Below are 20,584 nucleotides of genomic sequence, written 5' to 3' on the forward strand. Positions count from 1 at the left end.
GGTGATTTTTCATTATTTTTGTTTGAATAATGCCATCTCGCCTAGAATAACGTTTTCTACAGCGTGAATCATTCGCGAATTTCCGCTCTGCTTGGTGTGGTTTCTTATAAAAGTGTGTATTTTATTTGCAGGTGCGCGCGATGGAGCAGCGGCTGTTGGAGTGGCCCCCTTGCGGCGAGGGTCCCCCCGAACGTAAGGCCATCGTGCGCCTAGAGGGACAGGTCGAAGAACAGGTGATTTCATTTTTTCTTCTTATTCCATGTTTAGGCTCACTTTATCGGGTCCTTCGATTATTCGGCCTTACAGCAAGGCTGAATGCCGACAACCTGGACTGGATCATTGTGTATGGAGACACGAGGAGAATGGTTCTGAGGATAAGCTTCAAGAAGTAATGCAATGATATTCAAAGAGCACTCCAGAAAGTACAGAAAGGCAAAATCACATCACACTCTCATTACAATTACTTGGAAAGATAGTATCATTCAAGTCTTAGCGCATGTCCAAAATATCCAACATTCCTTCTTTTCCATTCCAATTTTGCTGGATAACCCAGCTTGTTTGAGGACCTTTTATCATGAACCCATTTTTGTGTCGGGTTGTGGTCCCGTGGTTAGTGTTGCGGACTCTTGAGTCAGAGTTTCTCGTTCGAATCCACTCTACCACAATTTGTTACCTATTTCTCATAATGAGCTGCTTAGGCTCACAGAAATAGTATGAAATTGAAGTATTTTTGTAAATAATAAAAACACAAATTCTTCTCTTTTTTTAAAATAAAAATAAAAAATACCAATTATGAAAACAAGAGGTGCAGACAAGAGCCGACACAATCAGAATCAAAAATCTACTCAGAACATTGGAAATGAAAGTCTTAAGGGCTATCACGGGGAAAACGCTCAAAGACAGAATTTGAAACGATGATATTAGGCAAACCTGTGAGACCGAAGATGTTGTACGATAAAGTAGAGAAAGAAAAAGATTTTGGAGAGACCATGTCAACAGGATGGATGAATCAAGGATCCCATACATTGCGGTTAACAAGATACCACCGGGTCACCATCCCGGAAGACCATCAGAGAGATGGAAGGATAACTGGGCGTCAACATTACAGGAGGAGTCACTTTCTTGAAACAACAGATCTTCAGATCTAATATAAGAAAAAGAAGTGGAAGACAATTATGAAAACGAACACTTTCAAATCGAACCGCCTCAATCTACAAAACAATATCTATGGTTGGCATCTGTGGGTACAGGCCCGGAGATGCCCACTTCACTGTATATAGTGTATGCCTTTGTCTTTAAATTGAATTTAGTGGAAATGTTCTAATTTATGTATTAATTTTAAATCAAACACAGATTTTTTGAGTCTACTAAGTTGTATTTTATTAACAAAAACACATAAAAAATTATACTGTGACAATTGTTTCGCCTTGTTAGGGCATTATCAAACGAATATGAAGATCAAATGGACTACGGTCCTTATGTAGCTATACAATTCTAAGTGACAGTTTTAACACGTGCAGTAATAATTTATGGGAGACAACAGTAGCTAATGGGGGATGTAGGTATGTACCCTTTTACTTACTTTCTGGGAAGGGAGAATTTATTGACATGGCAATTTTTATTTTTATTTTAAGAAAGAATTTATATAAGTGTGTAGATATAATTAATTATGTATGTAGATATAATTATTACTAGACATGGCAATTTTCATTTTCATTTTAAGAAAGAATTTATATATGTAGATATAATTATTAGTATATCAATAACGCATCATGCAAGCGTTTACATAGAGAGAGATGATGTATAATAATAGTCTATTTAAATATACCTTATGTCTTCACTACTGCTAAACATAATTAAATAGACTATTACTGTACATCATCTCTCTCTATGTAAACGCTTGCAGGATGCGTTATTGATAAACTAATAATTACATCTACATATATAAATTCTTAAAAATAATATTACCAACAATTGTATTAAGCTTTAAAATATTAATTCTCTTAAATATGGCCATGTCAATAAATTCTTCCTTTCCCAGATAATAAATATAAGGGTACATACCTATATCCCCCATTAGCTACTGTTGTCTCCCATAAATTATTGCTGCACGTGTTAAAACTGTCACTTAGAATTGTATAGCTACATAAGGACCATAGTCCATTTGATCTTCACATTCGTTTGATAATGCCCTAACAAGGCGAAACAATTGTCACAATATAATTTTTTGTGTTTTTGTTAATAAAATACAACTTAGTAGACTCAAAAAATCTGTGTTTGATTTAAAATCAATACATATATATCTTTGTCTTTAAATTGAATTTAGTAGAAATGTTCTAAGATTGTGTATATGTTTACTCATTAAGGTGGTTTGATTCCAGAAGCAGTTGCGACTCCAGGACGCCAAGCAAGTGGAAGCCAAGGCTGCTCGCATCAAGGAGTGGGTCACCAACAAGCTTCGGGAGCTGGAGCAGCAGAACCAACACCTCCGGGAGCAGAACAACCGCTGCAATCAGCAACTCGAACTCCTCAGGAACCACATTGCTCAACAGGGCTCCAGAAACAGCTTGGTCAGTGACTGATTACTTGAAATGTACCATACACCATGCCCTAACCACTGTAACCAGCAACTAAAACTCTTCAAGAACTAAATTGCTTAGCAGGACTCTAGAAACAGCTTGGTCAGTGACTGTTCACTTGAAATGTACCATATCCTAACCACTTAAACCAGCAACTAAAACTCTTCAAGAGCTGAATTGCTTGACAAGGCTCCAGAAACAGCTTGGTCAGTGACTGATGACTTGAAATGTACCATACCCTAACTACTGTAACCAGCAACTAAAAAAAATGAAAACTATATTGCTTAACAGGACTCTAGAAACAGATAGCCAGATTAATGATTTAGTGTGGGACTTTTTAAGCAGTGTAACAAGCAACTGCAGTCTTTTTGTAGGAGTCATCTTCCTCATCAGGACTGTTTAAACAGCCAATATTTTGACATGAACTTTGCCATACTTCGATAGCTGTAACCAACAACTACTCCTTAGAAGACACAATACTCAACAGGGCTTCAGAAACACTTGGTTACTTAAAGAATTACTAGAACTTTACCATACTTTCCGTATTATTGCTTGTGTTCTTGGATCATGTTTAACATCTGATATTTAAAGTAACAAAATTATTTCAAACATCAGTCCTTTTCCCATTCTATAGCCAGCTGATGACAACAGCTGTTAACCATCATTCTTCATGTCTTGCCTTATACAAATTTTTGATGCGTTGAGAGAAAAATGATATGATTTTTTTTCATCGACTTTATCAGGTATCAAAAAAAGGTAGATTAATCATTGTTCTGCTTTCAAAACAATATTTATAGTTTTTTTTTCAAACGCAACCATAAATACGCGTTTATACTGAGTTGGAGATGCCTTGCTTAAAAGTGCCCCGCAATCAGAATATGTTGCCAATTTTATCAAACTTACCCTTGTTTTTTTTTACTCGCAATTTGAATCGGACATGTTATTTTACAGTTGCCAAATAGAACCAGCCTTTCCCTTGAGGTGCGTGCTGAGGAAAGTCCTTCTCGAAGTTCTGCAGCAGCTCTCCTGGCGGCCAACAGAAGAAGATCAGAGAGCCTGGAAGCACCACAAGTAAATATATATTTAAATTGCTTTGAGTAATCAATTTTTTTTTCGTGTGGCTCCGACTTCTTCTTTACAAGTGCGGGTTGCTTTATATAATTTGAGTCTTGGATCCAATCTTATCAGACAATTCACCGCCTCCTGGTTGGTCCTGTATATAGGAATGTGAAACAATCTATGCCGACGCTGTCTTAGGTAACTATCGGAAACATACAGACCAATGCTCCGGACAATTTCAGGATTATCGATCATACCGTGCAACAATCGATAAAAATGCGTTTTCAAATACACGTTCCTTCTAGTCTCTAAACTGTTGTAGCCAAGCATACCCTGGAGAAACTCGGGTAAAGCCAAGGAGGTACTAGCCGTACTCTTTCATGTAGAGATACCTCAGAAACTTCTTTTGGACTTTCTCTGCTATAAGAGTGTACTAAAGCTCGTGTATATGGATTCTTCTGGCACGGTCGTGAATCAGATCACTTTGTACATTTAAATTTAAAATACTATCTCAAGGGTGCTTTGCCGTGAAGGAAACGTAATGGTTGGTTAGTCAGTTTTTCACTGTTGTTGTGTTTTCAGATCCCACATCATTCCTCCATTGAGCCACACTACAGTACTCCCGTCCGGCACAGAAGAAACCTCTCCATTGGGACATCCAACCCTGTTGTGAACATCAACAGCAATATTGCTCTGAACACCGCCATTGCCACCATGGACGAGCACACCAATGGAAGCCTCCTTGCCGACGATCTAGCCGTGAGTTTCCCATTTTTTTCTTCTTTATTTGAAATTCATTTGCATTTCACAATATATTATAATTATAATTACAAGTACAACAAAAAAAAAAAAAAAAAAAAAAAAAAAAATATATGTATATATATATATATATATATATATATATATATATATATATATATATATATATATATATATATATATATATATATATATATATATATATATATATATATATATATATATATATATATATATATATATATATATATATATATATATATATATATATATATATATATATATATATATATTTATATATATATATATATATTATAAATACAAAAAAAGATCCCACAAAGGCATGGCCTATGTGTGGGTATACATTATATTTTAGGTTAAAATAAAGGACACTGGCAAGAATGCAATAGATATTATCAGAAATAAAATTAAATGCTAATATAAATTACAAATATTTGATTTAAATAAATAAATAAATCACTTCCTTAGATATTTAATAAAATAACAATTATATAGTTTTTTCCACATATATTTTATTTAGCCAGTGACCGGGTTTCGTCCATATCAACATCATCAGACTGGTGATGTCGGTAACAACGAAACCCAATAACTGGTCAAATGTGGAAAAAAACTAAATACTTAGTTGTTATTTTATTATATAAAATGCAATTCCACTAAGAAATCTCGGTACAGAACTTTAAACTTTCATTGATTTTTATCAGTTGACAGAAATCCCCTTTTTTCAAACATTCGAGTGTAATTTACTCGTTATCAATATAGTTTTTTTTATAGCCATCTCAACAGAAGTACAGAACATTGTGAGAAAGGAATGTGGAAGTCTTAGTCAATCCAAGGCCAAATAGCCCAAAAATATTTATCAGACCTGTGTGTATTAGAAAGTATGAATAAGATTAAAGTTTTGTGTTGACATTTCTTGGTGGAACTGCATTTTATATAATAAAACAACAACTACACAAGTACAGTCTACTTCTCATACATGCCAGCTGACTGTTCCAACTATTTTATTGGAAATACATTATCATGGCAAATTTTCCTCGGTCTCCGTATGCTTTTATTACCAACCAAATTCGCCCCATAAATTTGTTTTACTTACCCTTCTTCGCTCATTCGATTCACAAACCTAAACCATCTCAAAACACCTTTTTTAAATTTTATTGATAATGCTTATCCCAGCCTTGCAATCTTTTCTTATATCACCATTCGGACATCTACCATACATGGTTTTGCGATATTTAGAAATCGCATTTCGACTGCATTCAGTCTTCTTTCATCCTTCTTTTGCCAACCCTATGCTTCACTTTCGTACGTTAGGGTTTAAACAATGAGCAAAACTTTTTTTTTAATAATAATATTAATGTTTTCTTTTAGGCTGCTGTTGAAAATTTAGTCATCCTTTCAACAACTCCCAACACGTCAACTGACGGAGATACTACGCATGATTATGCTGAGATTTATACTCCAAGCAGAGGTATTATTATAATATAATTAAAATGTAACTTTGTTTTAAAATCACTATAAATATTTTATTATAACTTAATTATAATATCTACTGGTTTCGAAACTAACCGCTTCATTATCAAGACTGATTGACTGATGAAGTGGCTTTATTTATTTATTGATTGGCAGTCACAGTCAAAAGGGATCAAGGATGATGAGTGATTGGAGACATATTTAATAACGGACTTTTAGAAAAATCATTTACTCTTGTATTTCTTAGTTGTAAATTATTTTTAATTGCCTTTTCAATTTCTAATATGTATTTCTAAGTAATCTAATATAAGTCCTCTTTTGCATATGTTTAATATATTGAGACCTTTATTTTTATCAAACGAGTGATTATTTTCTATTAGGTGATTGGCAAATTCAGAATAATTATTAATATTAATTTCATTGTTGTTTCATAATGTGGGTCTTATGTATAGTCTATAAAATACGGTAAAATAATGTTTTTTGTTGCTATTGCAGAACGTACTCCCGGCTGGCTGGGTGCTGCAGGGGGGTCGAGTACCGGAAGTGAGGGGTCTCTGGCCCCCGCGACCCCCCGCCCCCCCACCCCACCACTCCACCGCTTCCCCAGCTGGGAAGCCAAAATATACCAAGTAATTCTTCCTTAACTTATCTCTTACGGTGCTAAAAACTTCCGCATGCACCGGTGATATGTATTTTGTACACCATATGAAAATTTGATTTCAAAATGGAAAAGATGTGAATATTCCTAAATGTTGCTTTTATTGACTTTTATTGAAATGTATCAATTTTGTAATGTTATCTCTGGTTAGTATCTAAAAAAGAGAAAAAAGATACAAACAAATACAAAAATACACATAGCTAGCATAGCGGCATGACCACCCTGAACGACGACTTGTGCGCTACTAAAATGAGATCTCGGAAACAGTATGAAGTCACACTGAGAATACACTGAGAAACGTTTGTGTATTGGTGATTCTATCCCTGATTTTTTTACAATTTATTTATATCCGTCACTGCAAATTAATAACTATGAAATACTAATTATAATACTTTTATGTAACACGTAATTGTATTACGGAGGAATACAAAAATTCTAAGCCTGTATCTATTATATTTTATATAGATATTCTCATTTTTAAAGTCAAGTGGTAGTAAATACATATCACCGGGAGGGGAAGGTTAACACTTTTTCAACCTGTTGCTCACTGGTAGGGAAATTTAATCCAACCGTTAAGGATCATTATTTCGGATTTATAAGTATTTTAACTTCTCAACATAGATGAAGAACAATATGGAAGTCTGGGTATTTATAAGCTTTGCAACCTATTATCGGCTAGTTTAAGTGATTAAGTAGCATTTACTGTGGAAAACCATACTACACAAATTTTTTAAACGGATATATGCGATATGATTCATACATCACATCATATGTGAGTTTGCGGCAGTACCTTTGGTTGATTTGAGTTAGTTTTATTTAGCAGAGACTCTGTTAAATGTACGCAAGATCCTCTTCTTCTTCATCATGTCAGGTCCGCTGATGTCGACTGTCACTTGGGAGTAATTATCCCAGTCTTGGGCAGCTCTAAACAGCGCGTTGACAGCCCTAATCCCCGTCTAATCTCATATATTCCAGAGCCAGGAGATCTGTCTTTTGCCCACACCTCGTTGACCCTTTTTTTGCCTTATTGAAGTATTCAGAACTCCATCTATTGAGTAAAGTATTTAGAGTATTCGGAATGCCATCTATTGAGAAAAGGCTAAACATCTGTTCGTTTGAAAATAAATTCATGGTATTATAAAATATTCATGTCATAGCTATCACGGAACTGATCCTTAATGGTTGGATCAAATTTCATATTTCATAATTTCAAGTTAAGGCCCAGTTTACAATAAATCGCAACTTAATTTTCATTTAACTCAGGTAACATTTGACCTGATTGAATTTTATTCTTAAAACACCATTCTTTTATAAAAAAAATTGTTTTTCTTCAAAATAAATATGTGGTTTAGATAAGAAAAGATTTACTGAAAGGTAAAGAGTTAAAAAAATATATATTAAAATATTTTTTCAAAATATATACCAAAAAACAAAAAAAAATCATATGTATATAAAGGGTCCGCCAAATAACTTTTTTTTTTTTAAAACAGGGCGCAAAACATCGAGTGTAGCTTCGGCTGTGTGGCACGTAGCGCCGTCCTGTTGAAACCAAATGTTGCCAATATCCTCCTCTTCAATTTTTGTGAACAAAAATCCGTTCAACATGGCCCGATAACGATCGCCATTGACTGTAACGGCCACTCCTTGCTCATTTTCAAAGAAAAATGGCCCAATTATGCCTCTGGACCAAAATCCGCACCAAACAGTGACTCGTTTTGGGTGTACCGGCTTTTCAATGTATGCGTGCGGGTTTTCTGTGCCCCAAATACGACAATTTTGCTTGTTTACATACCCGCCAAGATCAAAATGAGCTTCATCCGAAAAGATGATTTTTTTGGCAAAATCGGCATCTTCTGTAAGTCGATCGCAGGCCCACTCAGCGAAGCGAAAACGCATTGGATGGTCAGTTGGCTTCAACTCCTGAACCAATTGGACTTTGTATGGCGTCATACCAAGGTCTTTATGCAAAATTCGTCTCAATGATGTCTCCGAAATGTTCAATTGTTGAGAACGACGGTGAATTGATGTTGATGGCGCTTCACGCACACTTTCTGCCACAACATCGATATTCTCGGGTGTACGCACTGTTTTTGGCTTTTCACGCTTTGGTTTATCGATGAGGATGCCAGTTTCTTTCACTTTTTTCACAAGATAACGAACATACGGAGCTGACGGTGCTTCTCTTCTTCCAAAAACCGTACGCAATTTTCGCACACATTCTGCAACATTACCATGATTTTCAAAGTAATGTCGCAATATTTCCCAGCGTTGTTCAAGCGTATACACAACCATATTCGCTCAGCGGAAGGATAAAACTAATTATCTGTCAAATCAGACATGAGCTAAGTGTTACCATTCACGAAATAAGCACTAGTTGAAAAAAAAAACTTTAGATGGCGGACCCTATATATATATTTTTTTAATTGGGTGTGAACTGACGTTTGGCTCTCAGTGTTGCCAGATACTAACTGAATTCTTCTATTGCTGGTAAGGCTCTTATCAGCCTACAAGTCGTTTTTGTAATACCGCTATGTAGAATTTTAATAAGTATGGTATCAAGTGTGACAGAAACGTGTACTAATCAGGGTAATCATTATTACAGTTCTGTTTTATATTCATTTTGTCCGCCTTTGTGGTGTAATGGTCAGCGTGTTTAGCTACCGTGCTGAAGGTCCCGGGTTCGATTCCCAGGGGGGTGAAAATAAATATTTGTGATTTTGCACTGTTATATTTATTTAATATTACCCTGGACTGGTTCCTGAAACGCAAGAGTGATCACCTTGCCTTCATGTAAGTAATGATTAAGATAACACTGCGTCAATTCGATGCAGTGCCCTATGCACCATTGGGTGCGGATAAGGGTTATAAGTAAGTTTTATAATAATAGCCCTCATCCTTTTCAGGTCGCCGCTGATGGACTCCAACAATCAGTTGGTGACGAGTTGAGTCCACCTGCTTCCAGCAGACTCGCTGGAGAGACTGCCAGCTATCAGGATATATCCGTCCCTGTCTACGCCACTGTCAAGGGGGTAATATATTTGTCATTTATTCATTTAACTGCAGACAGTTGGTAGAATTCTATTTTAAATTGTTGAGTAACATATCCAAAATTAAACAAGGTTATTGTATTGAATTCTACTTTTATTAACATTTTTTTTTAAAGGAATAACCCGCAAAGCGTCTATTTTAGATGCTTTTCTGCAGGTAGATAGTAAGGATAGGGAAGGTAAATGTGAAAAACACATGACCAACACCCAGACCAATTGAAAATAAATCTTTCTTGACTTCATTTTGCAATTGGCAGGAATCGAACACGCCAATTTCGCAGTCGAGTGTCTAACCAACTACGCCACAGCGCCTGCCTATATATGATAATATTATACATATATATATATATATATATATATATATATATATATATATATATATATATATATATATATATATATATATATATATATATATAAATATATATATATATATATATATATAAATATATATATATATATATATATATATATATATATATATATATATATATATATATATATATATATATATATATATATATATATATATATATATATATATATATATATATATATATATATATATATATATATATATATATATATATATATATATATATATATATATATATATATATATATATATATATATATATATATATATATGTAAATAAAAGTAGAATTTAATACAATAACCTTGTTTAATATTGGATACATTACCCAAAAATATATATGTCTCTTTCTGCACCCTATGCTGCCCTATTTGGCAAAATTATACCATCTCCTTTGTTCAAATTATCGAGTAAATCTAATAAACGGGTTTGAATAATATGTCGCTTATGATTCTCTTATATGGCTGTGAAACATGGCACCTTACAAGGGCCCAGAGCAGCCGTGTACTTAACTTTGAGAATAGGTGTCTGCGTAGAATTTTAGGCGTGCGATTGTTTGACTTTGTGAGGAATGAAGAGATAAGTCGTAAGACGCAGCATATCTTAGACACAACTATCATCAAGAAAAGGCGATTCAGTTAGCTAAGCCATGTACTCCTCATGGCTTCCGAGAGCCTTAATCAACCTTGCCTCTTTTACAAGGCATCAGGTTCGCGCCGCCCAGGATGACCACTGCTGACAATTCGTTGGCAGTTCTCGTCTAAACTTCGGGACGCAGACCTGACTTGGAAGGATGCAAGGGAGCTGGCGGCCGACAGAAAAGCCCGGAGACAGTTTGTGAACTCCATATGCTCCACATGGGGAGCGGATATGGTTTTAATAATAATGATATTTTGATCAAACTTTTCTTCTCATTGGGCCAATCCATACTGAAAGTTGGCAATTATCATTGCGATTTTTACTTAAACTTGGATGAAATTTTTTCTTCATAACTGATCTTTAATTTTTAGCGGGCTAGCCAAATTCGATCGATGCCGTTCACTGGCGATTCCTCAGACGATTCTTCAGATGGAGAAGATCCACATTCAATGGGCATCACTGCCCATAACACTCCTCATCACACATTCAGTAAGTTGTATTTTATATCATTAATATTTAAAGCGTTAACTTTGTGATAAGACATTTTATAAAAATGTTAGTTATGTTAGTATTTTCTTCTTGCATCAAATTTGATGACCGCGAGATTTGAATTTTGAGTAAAAATGTAGTAAGATCAATAATACACAACACAGATAGCTTAAAAACTCAAGATGTGCCTCATGGATAATTGTTACGAGGTAATGAGGGGATCCCGAGGGGTGGGGACAAAGTGTCGGCCTCTGTCCGTACATCCTCCTCCCCCCTCATTAATTGAATAGAGCATTATTTATTTCTTCAGAAATATTTTGAAGATTTTCTATGTGCAGCTGACAGAGAGTCCCTCAGGACTTTATAACTGCTGCGGGTGGATGGTGGGCTCAGATTCCAAAAAAAAATATTGTTACGATTACGGTTTCCCTATTCTGATGGTTTTCGTTACTTTTTTCATTTTATATTTCATTCTAATTTATGTCAAATTTTCAAATATATCTATCAAAAGTATCTAGAAATACGCAATATGCAATGCAAGAGATTGCCAGTTGCCACTTGACGCTTTTTATTGGAATTTATTGGAAATTTTTCAATAAAATACATAATTTTATGTTAGTATGTATTTTGATTTATATCATTGTTCTTCTTATTATTATAGTTCGACTTGGTTTATTATGTTTTTTTTTAATCAAAAGGTCAAGTTTTTATAAATTTTTTTATAATTTTTTTTTAACTGGATAACTTTTAAATTATGTAAACTCTTTAAATAATAAATAAAATAACCCGTTATTTTTAGTTCTATTTTTATGATAAAAACTGAGCATTATGTGGTTAAATCAAAACAATTAATGTCTCACCCATCCCTCAGTGGGCCACGGTAAAATCATTTTCTTCTTCTTCTTCTCGGTGTAGGCCTTGTGGCCTATTTTTAAGAGGGATTGGCCTCCTGCGATGTCGATTCCCAGCTGTCGATCCATCTCTTTGGTGGTCTGCCCGGAAGTCGTCTGCCTTGGGGTTGGCTGTACAACGTTTACAGTACAATGTAGGGGAGACTGGATGGTTCCATTCTCCTGGTAAAATTATCAAAGTATAAAATGGTTAGGGACCGCTGTCTTTGGATTTGCCATTTATTTAGCAGTATGTTCAGTGTTAACGATGGTTCCAGGCACTCCCGTGTACAGCCCGCAGCCTGCGGCAGCGATGCCGGGCCCCGCGGCGGCGCTCACGCTGTCTGGGGGCCCTTGCAGCTCCAGCGACACCAGCCTGAGCGCCAGCAGCCCCTCCAAGTCCGTGAAGACCAGCTCCAGCCTGAGCCCCGCCAAACGATCAAGCAGCGGCTCTCCTAGCAAGCAGAGCAAGACAAGAGGTAAAAATTATTTTAGTTGACTTTTTGCTAGTTGACTTTTTGCTACCAAACATAAACGTGCATATTTTGGTATTAGTACATATCTGCTTGGTTTTTAAATAAATTATTAAGGAACATCTCCTTCTGTGGTCTCAATCCTGTGGATTGGTCTGCAGCAACAAATGACACCTCCTTCGCCATTCCGGTCTATTATGCAAAATCCTCTTAAGTTCTTCATACTTTGAACAGCCCACATCCTTGTATAAGTTGCAAAGATATTCGCGGCGTGGCCCTTGATCATTCCCTCTATAATCAGATGCAGGAAAACCTCCTGTCTCATCGCATGACCAATCCATGTGGCGCGTCTCTTTGAGATAGTCACGATAAAATGCCTTCTTTCAATTCAATTTCAATTAAATAATCTCCAATAGGGGTCAAGTCAGTATTATTTTATTAAATTTGCTTTGTTTGACTTTCAGACACGTCGTTTGAGTCGGGCATGTCGGACGACTATGCGATCCCACCAGACGCGGTGTCGGCTTGCGAGGTCACATCTACCTCACTGTCCCTGCCTTCGCTGGCCACGCGCGGTAGCGTGGTGGGCGCGCCAGCCGGAGTCGCGGGCCCTGCGGCTGACTCTCCGCGTCGCCAGGAGCCGCTCGAGAAGAGCGGCCACCTCGCCAAGCTAGGGGGGAAACTGAAGACCTGGCGGAAGAGATGGTGAGTTATGAGTTGTGCGTTTTTATGTGCTGGAACTAAGAGCTTGTGGTGACGTCCCAAAGTCAAAATGTCTCTATGAATGTGTTTATATACGGATCACGACAGAGAGCTGCGTTTTAACACAGTTACTCTGTCTCAGCATCAAATATCTTCTGCAAGTTCAATCACTAGTGAATTTTGAATCTTGGTCCTTATTTCATTATTTATATTTACCGCACTCTCCACTCATTAAAAAGGTTACAAAATTTTCTTCCGCCCACTGCTAAAATAAATCTGTCACAATCTGTCCTCCTATCTTCTCTGTGTTATGCTAATATATGTTACCTTAACGCTAGCACGGAACTTATCAATCGTCTGGAGCGTCTTCAGAATCATAGTATTCGCTTTATTTTTAACTTAAGGAAATATGACCATGTTTCACCCTGTCGCACTGAATTAAAATGGCTTCATTTTAAACAACGCATAAATTCACAATCTCTTGCCCTATTATACAACATTCTTCACGACCCCAGTGCACCAATTTATCTTGTAGAAAACTTCGTTTACCTTTCTGATCATGGTCTATCGCTTCGCTCTTCCCAAGAGAGAACACTCTCCATTCCTTGCCACAACACAGCATTCCTCAGTAATTCCTTTACTGTCCAAGCGGCTAGACTCTGGAATGAACTACCTCTACATGTAAAAAATGCACCTTCTATCTTAACCTTCAAAAAACGCCTGAAACATCATTATCTCACCTTAGAACCCTAACTGTCCATCTCCTCCTCCCCTGACCCCTCCTCTCTTTCTTAAACTTGCTACCGAATTCTACCTATTTATCATTAGAATCCTAGAATACTTTTTTGTCTAATTGTTAATTAATTGTTTTTTAGTTTTTTGATAAAATCTATTACATCAGACAATAATATGTATTAACTTTTGAAAACGTCTGAGACATTACTATCTGTCATTAGAATCCTAACTGTCGATCAAACCTCCTCCCTCTACCTCCTTCCCTAAATTCCTTCTTCCTTTGCCCTCCTTATTATCGTCTTTTGTTAATTTATGTTTCTTTTTAAATGTCAATTTGTAATTTATGTTTTTTTTAATTGTTCAAGTACTATCTGCCCACTGATTGCAAACGGCTATATATGGTATCAAACGTTTTGATCAATATCACTAGTCCGTCTATGGTCGGTTGGAAGATATTGCTTTTTAGCAATAAGCCCGCCAATGTACTTTTTATTTTCTGTACATGAAGTTTAAATAAAAAATAAAAAAAATAAATAAAAAATAAAATTTTCAAAGGGTCTTAATTTATCGACTATGATTATGGTACATTTTGCAATTGGATTATACCGATTTATGATAATATTATTCAAAATATTTATATTATCTTACATACAGAATGATTTAGACATACCGATCTTATTTTTTTTTTAGTTTCCGATAAATATTTTTGTCATAATTAGTAATATAAATATCTTTGTTACAATTTCGATTCATGGGATAAGCGTTGTGTTATAATAGGCGTCCGTGATAAATCAGCTTAATCTACACCATACAATATAAGTCAATGGGAAAACAGCTTTTTTATTCCATACCTAGAAATTTATCCTTTGAGGTGACCGATTATTTTATCAATATAACTGTTAAAATAGATTTGTTAAGTTTTTCCTAAAGTACTGCAGTTTACAAAAAATTCTTGGGCAGTGGTCTACCTCTGTTGCGCACTATACATTGGCACAAAGGTTAAATAAAGTATTAATGATTTTGTAAAAGTAACCCGTTTGATTTGTTTTGTTGCAGGTTCGTTTTGAAGAATGGCACTTTATCGTATTGGAAGTCGCAATCGGAAGTCAACAGGAAGGCGCAGGGGCAGATTGGGCTCGGAGAGGCTTGCAAGATTTCAAGGAACGATGGAGCGGCAACCTTCGAAATATACACCGGTTCCCGAACATACTACCTGACAGCGGATAGTATACCCACCATGGAAGATTGGATACGAGTTTTGCAGGTTAGTGGTGTTAATATTAATCAATGTTTATCCACCAATTTGACGCTTTGCCCGTACTACATACAGGCAAAAAAATGGGGCTTTGTGGATTTGCCCATACCTAGTACAGGCACCCCGGCAAAAAAATAGCTCAAACTAATTTTACCCTAGTAATGGCGTTAGCAAGTCAATGCCTGCCAATGTCAATCATCTAATACAGAGTGTATTTTTATGAATCTTTGCGTTTTAAAATAAAATTTGACTGTTTTAGAATGTCCAGAGGCGCAACGCTACTAAACTACTTCTGAGCAAAGAAGACAACAAGCCGACAATCCAAGGATGGCTGACCAAAGTGAAAAATGGTCATGCCAAGAAGAGTTGGTGTGTTCTCATTGGAAAGATGTTTCTTTACTTCAAGACATCTGCTGACAATGTATGTTAATTTTTGTTATCCCTTAATTTTAAATTTATTTTTAAAAAAATACATGTATGTATTCTGTTTTTTGGTTCATATATGTGTTTGCGCCAAAACACCTACATGCCTTATACCGAAAAAGCCTCTTGCCAAAATGACCTAACGCTATAATATTTTTGCCGAAACAACAGCTCAAAACGTTATATAGAATATGATTTCTTAAATGGAACAACACAAAACAATAACAAATTATTTTATTTCACCCTCTTATGCTACATGTATGAAAGATAAATTAAACAATTAAATCCCTTTGATGGCTGTTTTTCACATTTATACCTGTTTATATCTGAAGATACCTACAATATGTATTGTTGCAATACTCACCACTTCATTTAGTTTTTGGGTAGATTAAGTTGTTTGAAGACATACTCAATTATGTACTTAATTTAGCTGTTGGGTAAATTAAGTAATTTTAAGACTTTTTTTGGGTTGAACCATGTTACGATGCTTCCCCCTACCAATTGTCTTCATGTTACAAATTCTATACCCGCAAGACTGCCCCTACAATTGTAGCTGAAAATTAGGTTACTAGATTTAACAAAAAAAATCAAAATCTGCATTCATACTTAACATATTGTTTGCGGGAGTCGCCTATAAGCGTTCTAATTGCTTACTTTTGGTAGAGCACGAGAGACGCCAAAAAAACATTGTACAGATGGGAATTGGGTTTGCGGTTACTTGTGATTAGTATACGTAGGGTAGGTCGACAAACTGTCTAAGTATAATTTGGATCAGGGTTGATGAAAAAACCGCTTGAGAACAATGTGTTAATACTTTGATCCGTGTAAGGTTTACTTGTCTATAGATGTCTGGTTATTTAAACAAGTGAAATGGAAATAGTATTTCCAACCCCAACAAATTGTTTGTCATTTGCGATTATTTGTATTGTTTGGGATATTACAGAACCCAGCGGGACAGATCAATATGAGGGATGCTAGAGTCGAGGACGTGGAACATGTGTCTGATTCCGACTCGGAAGAAAGGGCCGATGAGACTCAAACCCACCTTACCATTGCCATATACCCCCAACACCAAGTAAGTAACTCAATAATTTCATTAGTTGATTCGGCAGTCACTTTGTGGCAATTTCTATCCATTTTTATTTAAATTTTACTTGATAAGTACCACTATTTCTTAAAATCTATTGTGATACTGCATCATTTAATAATTCTTTTTTTCTGTGTCCGCCTCCGTAGTGTAATGGTCAGCACGCTCGGCTACCGTTCTGGAGGTCCCGGGTTCGATTCCCAGGGGGGGTCAAATAAATATAAGTGATTTTTTCACTGTAATATTTATTTAATATTACCCTGGACTGGCACCTGAAGCGGAGGGCTGATCACCTTTCCTTCATGTGTAAACGATCGAGATAACACTGCGTTTATATGAAGCAGTGCCCTATGCACCATTGGGGTGCGGATAAGGGTTTTATTATTTATTATTATTTTTTCTGTGGAGTGTTATTTGTTAATTGCACATTGATCACTTGGATTTTGTATATAGTGCATATCATCAAGATATGCAAAAACAAGAAAAATTTAAAATGCCTTTTAGAAGATATTTTGTACAAATTGCGCTTTATTTGCTACCTAAATATTAATATTTTAAATAAACAGCTTATTGAATATATGCATGTGAACATAAATTCATTTTTCTTTATATTTTCAGGGACCTACATATTTGTTATTCAGCAACAAAGCAGAGAAGGATGCCTGGCTCTATAATTTAACAGTTGTCAGTGGGGGAGGACTCAGTCAAGGAACACATTACGAACAACTCGTACAAAAGCTCATGGAGACCGATGGTGACCCGAGTGAGTCCACTGTCGTTATTTTGTTCCTTTTGCCGCGCGAGCACACATCATCAACTAATGCATTCACTAGTAACATTCCATAACATTGCCAAACTGGTTTTCTAACATACGCCCAGCGCTGTTGCATAGACACTCGACTCCAAAACTGACATCGTGGATTCGGTTCCCGCCATTGTACAATAAATTCAAGAATGAATCATTTTCAATTAGGGTGTTTGTGATGTATTTCTCACACCTACCTTTTCTATCCTTACTAACCTACCTGCAGACAAGCCTCTAAAAGTAGAGGCTTTACGGATTATTCCTTTGTTTCAATGTTAAAAATAAATTTATATGTATATAAATAAATTTGGCTTAATTTACTGGTTTATGCAGATTAAATTTGGTGTAAGGTTTCAGGGATATAAATGTTCACAGAATAAAAAGGCATAAAACTATAGTCCTATTCATCTGAGATATGCTCCTTACATACATACTTGTTTTACAATCCAAACATCAAAATTGTTCTCATATGTTAATGTTTCTACTTTTTTACAGATTGTGTACTATGGCGCCATCCTCAACTTCTTCACTCCAAAGACAATATCGCATCTCCATTAACATCCTTAAACTCTGAGGCGTTACAAGCAGAGGCCATTAAACTGTTTAAGGTTTGTTTCCTGCCCATTCTAAACCATCCATTTCTTCAGTTAGGTATGTTTAGCTGTGATCAAATGTGTCTTATATCAGCCGGAAATTTCTTCAAATCTTTGTCCGCTGGAGCCATACTTATTTTGTAAAAAATTGATTGATTTTTTTAAAATGAGTGATTTTTGTTCAATTAACTTTGCATAATTCTGTATTTTGTATGGCGTAAACACTCCTCGTTTATTGATATGTGTGTAATGTGATAATTTGGTTGGGTCTGCAGTGCTGCCAGCTGTTCATGTCGGTGGCGGTGGAGCACGCGGGCATCGACTACCACGTGGTGCTGGCGCAGAACGCGCTGCAGCAGTGCCTGGAGGTGGCGGAGCTGCAGGACGAGCTGGTCTCCTGCCTGGTGAAGCAGACCAGCCGCCACCTGGGCACCAAGCACGGCGTGCAGGTAACCCCCCGCGCGCCGCGCAAGGCCTCCCCCAGCCAGGGGCGCATGCACCTCAAGCTTAAGAATGTAAGTGCTTGCAGCGAGGGCATGGCTTGCTATACCTCCCATCCCACCCTGCAAACTTTATTTTTTCATCACCCACTATTCATCAATACTCCCATCCCACCCTGCAAACGTTATTATTTCATCAGCCACTATTCATCAATACTCCCATCCCACCCTGCAAACGTTATTATTTCATCAGCCACTATTAATCAATTCTCTATCCCTCCGATCCCACCCTGCAGTCGTTATTATTTTATCGGTCACTATTCATCAATACTCCCATCCGTTGATCCCGCCCTGCAAACGTTATGATTTAATAAGCCATCGTCAATCAATACTCCCATACGTCCGATCCCACCCTGCAAACGTTATTATTTTAACAGCCACTTTAAATCAACACTCCCATCCCTCCGATCCTATCCTGCAAACCTTATTATTTCATCAGCCACTATTCATCAATACTCCCATCCCTCCGATCCTACCCTGCAATCCTTATTATTTCATCAGCCACTCTTCATCAATACTCCCATACCTCTGATCCCACCCTGCAATCGTCTCAGAGTCTGCACTCTGGTCACTTCATTATTTCATCATCCATTATTGATCATTACCCCCAAATCTGATGATTTATAATTATTTATTTTGATATCTCAGCATAGATGAAGAAGAATATGTACGTCTAAATATTAACAGGTGTTATAACCTGTCATAGACTAGTTTATGTGATCACTTTATACACTTGTAACATTCACCACTCTACCCGTGATGGACAACCAAGCTACTCAAATTTCGGAAGTTGTATTTATCCTTCAATTGACACCATCTGTGGTTGAGTTAAGTAAGTTTTTTTGTTATTTAGAAAAAACTTTTATAAAATGTATGCTTTTACATACTAGGAGATGCTTCAAAACGTGATTTTAGCTTGTGAATTGCAACACATACCCAAATTTAACAATGTGGTTGTCAATATGGGTAGAGTTTTTCATGTTACGGTGGTCACTTTATGTTATACCTCATGTAAAGATTAAATTGTGGTTTATTTGAGGACATTAATTACCAATATGGCAATCTTCATATAATTTTAATGTTAGTCTCTCTGAGATATTGTCCCCAAATATGGTAGCTTAAAAATGATTGAGTATTTTTTATTCAAATACAGTGGAATCCACTAATTGAGTGATCACTCTAGGACACAGCTTCCCAACCTTTTTTAGTCTGGCACCCCCCTATCAAAATTTCTCATCAAAAGGGGGAAATAAAATTGTCAGAATGTCCCATTATAGAAAGAGGGAAGGAATAAAAATATATATCTTACTTCTTAGCACTTCTATCTGTCTCTTTGGGCTTCTAACGCCCTGTAAACGTCTCTTAGAACGCCCACAAGGGGGCGTTATCGCCCACTATGAGAAATACTGCTCTAGGACGTGGCACTTTTGATAATCATAACTCCCTGTTAACATTAACAAAAATAATGATAATTTCCATCTCTTGTATTGATACGAGTATATCGCTCGCTCCTTTCAAGAACGTCATAAATCAAAAATCGACAATTTTCAGTTGTGCATGTTTTCGGAATGCCCAGAAAATGTACTATATTCCAGCAAAAGCGGCATATTTTTAACTTAATATTTACCCGCTACAGGGCAGAAAGTGTTGTTTTTGCATTTTGAAGAAAATGTGTTATTTAATTATATTAAAAAATATATATACTAAATACTTTTCAAATGGAGAGAAATATTCAGATTTTATCTAAAAAGATCTGTTGCACAGTAAAAAGATTAATAAGTGGCTTGATATTTTTTTTTAATTCATTGTATTATGTTTTCAAACTTTAAAAACGTTATCCTGAAAAATCAAGTTTCTTGATTTATGACGTTCTTGAAAGGAGTGAGCGTTATAGCCACTAGAAATGATAACAATATCCAAACTTAGATTTAAACAGGAAGATTATTTTTAATTATTTAGTATGCCATGTTTTGGGATAGTCAAATTGTGCTAGGAATACGTGACCATTAACAACTATTTGATTCCA

General features: G+C 36.1%; 1 protein-coding gene across 7 annotated transcripts in view; it reads left to right on the plus strand.

The window, feature by feature from the left end:
* Positions 1-20,584, plus strand: part of LOC148313611 (uncharacterized protein CG43867) — a 481,259-nt gene that overhangs the window by 445,731 nt on the left and 14,944 nt on the right. For 4 of the 7 annotated variants that reach the window (XM_088260074.1, XM_088260088.1, XM_088260119.1 and 1 more), the window contains 16 exons: positions 132-233; positions 2,382-2,570; positions 3,531-3,650; positions 4,221-4,397; positions 5,787-5,886; positions 6,384-6,517; positions 9,450-9,575; positions 10,978-11,095; positions 12,264-12,464; positions 12,923-13,163; positions 14,952-15,159; positions 15,410-15,571; positions 16,517-16,648; positions 17,279-17,423; positions 17,961-18,073; positions 18,334-18,573. In XM_088260074.1, coding sequence (XP_088116200.1) covers positions 132-233; positions 2,382-2,570; positions 3,531-3,650; positions 4,221-4,397; positions 5,787-5,886; positions 6,384-6,517; positions 9,450-9,575; positions 10,978-11,095; positions 12,264-12,464; positions 12,923-13,163; positions 14,952-15,159; positions 15,410-15,571; positions 16,517-16,648; positions 17,279-17,423; positions 17,961-18,073; positions 18,334-18,573 — 2,508 coding nt within the window. The remainder of the gene's footprint in view (positions 1-131; positions 234-2,381; positions 2,571-3,530; positions 3,651-4,220; positions 4,398-5,786; positions 5,887-6,383; positions 6,518-9,449; positions 9,576-10,977; positions 11,096-12,263; positions 12,465-12,922; positions 13,164-14,951; positions 15,160-15,409; positions 15,572-16,516; positions 16,649-17,278; positions 17,424-17,960; positions 18,074-18,333; positions 18,574-20,584) is intronic. The other 3 variants (XM_088260080.1, XM_088260111.1, XM_088260095.1) reach the window with 2 other exon arrangements.

The sequence above is a fragment of the Brachycentrus maculatus genome, unplaced genomic scaffold (assembly GCF_059751285.1).
Source record: "Brachycentrus maculatus isolate JH-2025_06_01 unplaced genomic scaffold, ASM5975128v1 h1tg000007l, whole genome shotgun sequence".
Lineage (NCBI taxonomy): Eukaryota > Metazoa > Arthropoda > Insecta > Trichoptera > Brachycentridae > Brachycentrus > Brachycentrus maculatus.